We start from the raw sequence: 4,154 nt of genomic DNA, 5'->3' as shown, positions 1-4,154 counted from the left end.
TACTCTCTTTCCCCTCGGCCTATCTTACTCCAAGCTGCACCCCTTGCCTTGCAGCCCACGCTCACCACACACTCCCCGTCGCTTCATCTCGCCACCTTGACACCCATTTCCCAATCCGGCCAGCACGATTATATCGCATCGCAACGGCGCTACCTAGCTATGCGCCTGCGAGGCGGTGACTGTTGCGCCCCACATACACCTATACATTATTACACATCCCATTCCATCATCCGTCCCAGCCCAAGCAGACAGGCGTGCTGTATTCACTCACTCACATCGCCCATCGGCCGGTGTCCACTGCGTCTTTGAATAAGCACCTCTCTGGTCAATACTGCAGCAGCAAATTTTTGTTTTCTCCCACCGCCCACCACCCACGTCCCACGTCCCACGTCACCCCACTCCCCCAACATTCACCTCACTGCATCTGTATCGCGTGCGCATCCATATACTCCGTCACGGATTATAGATGTCGACACTGCAGCACTTTGCGCACCCACCCCTGGACGATTACTCTTCCCACCTTCGCACCAAGTCACGGTCCTCCTCCTCCGGCAGCACACCCCCGCGCGAACAAGCCCTCTCCTTCCCTCTGTTGGTGGTGAGTCCGCGGCCACTCACTTTTGCGTCATTGCCTGCCGACTATTTGCCTGTCCTTCATTGCTCTTTTCTGCGCAGCCGCTTCTAGTGAGGTGGGGCGCGCTGGAGCTTCGAGTTCAGGCTACTGCATCCCCTCCAAAAAAGGACTCGCTGCCGCATGTCATCCAACTCTAAAAAAAAAAACATAAGGACCCGCTGACTGACCCAAACCTTGCAGGCAGACGTGAGGAGGCCGTGGAAGAAAGAGAGATCGTATCTGAGTCAGCCTGAGCCATGTCGACCAAGCAGGAGTCGGGCCAGGCCAGCCCTTGGACTGAGGCCGACTACGACGAGGCGCTGAGACAGAGACGCGAGCTGGAGGACCGCGAGATCCAGCACGAGTTCACCTCCAAATGGGAGCAGCTCCGAGGCCGCCTGGTCGGACTCTATCAGCGCAAGGCAGCACTGCAGAACGACCTGGACGGCATCGCCAAAGCTATCAGGTTCCACGAGGACGACCAGGAGCGTCTCGGCAAGACCTGGGACAGCGCCGTAGCCGAGATTAACACCCAACGCCAGCGCGAGGACCAGCAGCGCGACATGCTCGTCTCGCAGGAACGCGAGCGCCGCGCCAACAACGCCAACGGCACGCCGACCCCCAAGGCCAACGGCCACCACCCCGCCGACATGGCCAACCAGCCGACGGGTGGCTGGACAAGCATCAATGGCTCCCGAGGCCGCAAGGGCGCTGCCCGGGACGACGACGACGAGCTGCCCACCGACCCTGGCAACTTGCTGTCGAGCGGCTACCAGCCCACAGAGGATGGCGAGCCCAACGGCAAGCCCAACGTCTACCGTCCCAACGGCATCGACGTGGACATGGACGACTCCGAGGCCGCCTTGGCTGTTAGAACCAGACCACTGAAGCCCAAGCAGCAACAGCAGCAGCGCCACAGCCTTCCTGGCTTTCACTCGGAGGCCGGTCGAGGTATGTTCCCAGGCTCACCACCACCACCACCACTCACGGCTTCCGCGTACTGACAAGCTCTAGACTCGCCCGTGGATTCCAAGGGCCGATCGCCCTCGGGTCGCAGATCGCTCCCCGGCGCACGAGCCGGCTCCCACGCAGCAGAGCCCAACCCGCAAGATCAGATCGAGATCAACCGCGATACCTTGGTCCTCAAGCACAACGGTACCCACTACACCGAGCCGGCCATGTATGCCGGGGTTCCACTCAAGAAGATTTCCCCCGGTGACGATTACTGGGACGTGGAATGGATCCCCCTCGAGGACCACCTCAAGCCCCAGCTGGAGCAGTGGCAGGAGAAGCTCGACAAGCTCCGCCAGGACAAGACGGCCGTGCGACATACAGTATTCCTTGCAAACCGCCAGGTCAACCGTGGCCAAGCTGTCATGGACTTCCTGGCTGGCGCGGACCCGGAGTTCCACCCTTACCAGTATGTCGGTAAGGAAATGATGATCAAGTTCTACAAAACCTTTATCAACTACGATACCATGTTTCGCTTGATCAATGTCCACGAGGAGCTCAAGAAGTTTGACCTCGACGTTACTCCCCTGGAGTGGCTCCGCCACCGTATGTACGAGGTTGCGACGGCCCAGGGCGACAAGTTCAACCTGTCCAAGTATACCCACGACCTCTACCACGACGCCAAACTCAAGATCCTCCGCGAGAAGCACGGTTTTGGCAACATCGGTCGACCCTCGGGCTACAAGGTTGGCGAGAAGAACCCGGACAAGGGCAAGGCAAAGATCAAGCGCGAGCAGCTGGGCCTCGCCGGCCGTCGCAAGGTACGACGCTCTATCGGACAGGTTGACATGGACGATACCCAGAGCTTGGATGGTTTCCCTCAGCAGCAGCAGCCGCCTCAGGAGTTCCTGGACCCCGTCACGCCCCGAATGCAGAAGCGACAGCGCCTCGAGGCTGTCCCGCCCATGGTCATGATGCCTCCGCCGCAGCAGCAACAGCAGCAGCAGCAGCAGCAGCAGCAGCAGCAACCCGAACCGGCGCCTCCTGCTCCCGAGGTGGATGACCTAGAGTTCGATGGCTGGACCTCTAGCGATTCGTTCTCCGCGGGCCGTATATCCGTCTGTGACTTCCGAGTCCACCAGATCAAGACATCGCAGCTCACGACTAGCACCGAGGTGACGCAGTACTGGACATGGAAGCAGAACGGCGTTTTCGAGCACCAGGTTCTCCGTGACGTCCACCCCAAGGTTACCTGGGGATACTACCAGAAGCCGATCAATTTCGACATCAACCTGGCCGAGGTCATCGAGGTCCTGTACGCCCGCAGCAGCCAGAAGGTAGTCGTCCGCTTCAAGGACTCGGAACGAGGCGATGTGCTCGCGTTCTTTAAGCGCGAGCGCACTCGAAACCGCTTCTTGAGCTTTCTCCGTAAGAGGAACATTGTCCTGACCAAGTCCACTCCGTAAGTTTCCGGCTCTATTTGCGTGTTCTAGGTGGGGTCGCAGCTAACAATCAGCGCAGTGAGCAGCTCGAGGACGCTTGGAATAGCGTGAAGAGCGACACGCTGCCTGGCGACGAGTAAGAGCGCTCTCACCGATACGGTCGCGATGTGGCCAGCACTTCGGGATCGCTTGGCTTCTCCGGTCTTTCGGTGGCTGTTGCGTGGGATGGCGTTCGACTATACTATACAGCCGCGAAACCGTCCCAGCCCTCCTGGACAGGACGTCCTGTTCCCCGCCTTGTTTTTCTCCTCCCGGTTCATTATTTTTCTCGGCATTTTTCACTTCGGTCAGGCACGGAAATCAAAAAAGCGGTGTTTATGGATTCCTCTCATGGTAGACGAGAGGTCACGGCAGGGATTAGAGCTTCGATGTCGACACCGCAATACCCCATACCCTGTTTCGCAACGTCGACTTTACATACTTTGTAATAAGGGCCACGCTGGGCCTGCACACCCAGAACAAGCTCAGCCGTGTCACCCGAGGACTGTGATTGTCACGACTAGGCAACACTGGTCCTTTTCCCGGCACTCTTTCCCCACTGTGATTCTTCTGTTTTCCTCTCTTTTTTCCTTTTCCCTCTCAGTGATATCCCACCGGGGCGACCCACACACGGTTTCAGTGGAGCGCCAAAGGGTTTTTTCATCTTTCGAGCATGGACGGTGGACAATTGCGTTTTTGGTCTGTACGGTCAGTTGATTCGGCCGACCAGACAGAGAAAAGCTCAGGTCTGGATTGGCAAGGAAGTGCTTTCGCCGTGGGCCTGAGCCAGTACTCGAGCCCAGCATTCATATATGAGGTGCCGAGGTAGTAAATGAGTCGAGGATCGTGGAGATGGCTCGTAGCCCAGTAGATGCAACATGGCTAAGAGGAACGTTGCTGTACTATAGAGGAGAAACATGACATCTTTGATTTCGGAAGCCATATTTTGTACTTGCTTGCTTGACATGATTCATGACTGGATATCGGACAGTACACATACGTGCTTCAGCGAGCGTTCTTCGGACCAGGCTCCAGTTTCTGGTCCTTGGTGGCGCCAGCGATGTGGGCGACCGGAATGGGGATCAAGGACGCCGTCAGTTACGATTCAG

General features: G+C 57.9%; 1 protein-coding gene across 1 annotated transcript; it reads left to right on the top strand.

Moving 5' to 3' along the window:
- Positions 1–870: 870 nt before the first annotated feature.
- Positions 871–3,146, top strand: JN550_007944 (uncharacterized protein; the record flags this gene model as incomplete). Its single annotated transcript, XM_049319850.1, has 3 exons — positions 871–1,564; positions 1,628–3,026; positions 3,086–3,146. 3 exons carry the CDS (start codon positions 871–873, stop codon positions 3,144–3,146), a joined length of 2,154 nt encoding a protein of 717 aa, XP_049170011.1.
- Positions 3,147–4,154: the final 1,008 nt, after the last annotated feature.

This window comes from Neoarthrinium moseri (assembly GCF_022829205.1).
Source record: "Neoarthrinium moseri strain CBS 164.80 chromosome Unknown scaffold32_Wmoseri_CBS_16480, whole genome shotgun sequence".
NCBI lineage: Eukaryota > Fungi > Ascomycota > Sordariomycetes > Amphisphaeriales > Apiosporaceae > Neoarthrinium > Neoarthrinium moseri.
This window is presented reverse-complemented; position numbering and strand designations above follow the sequence as displayed.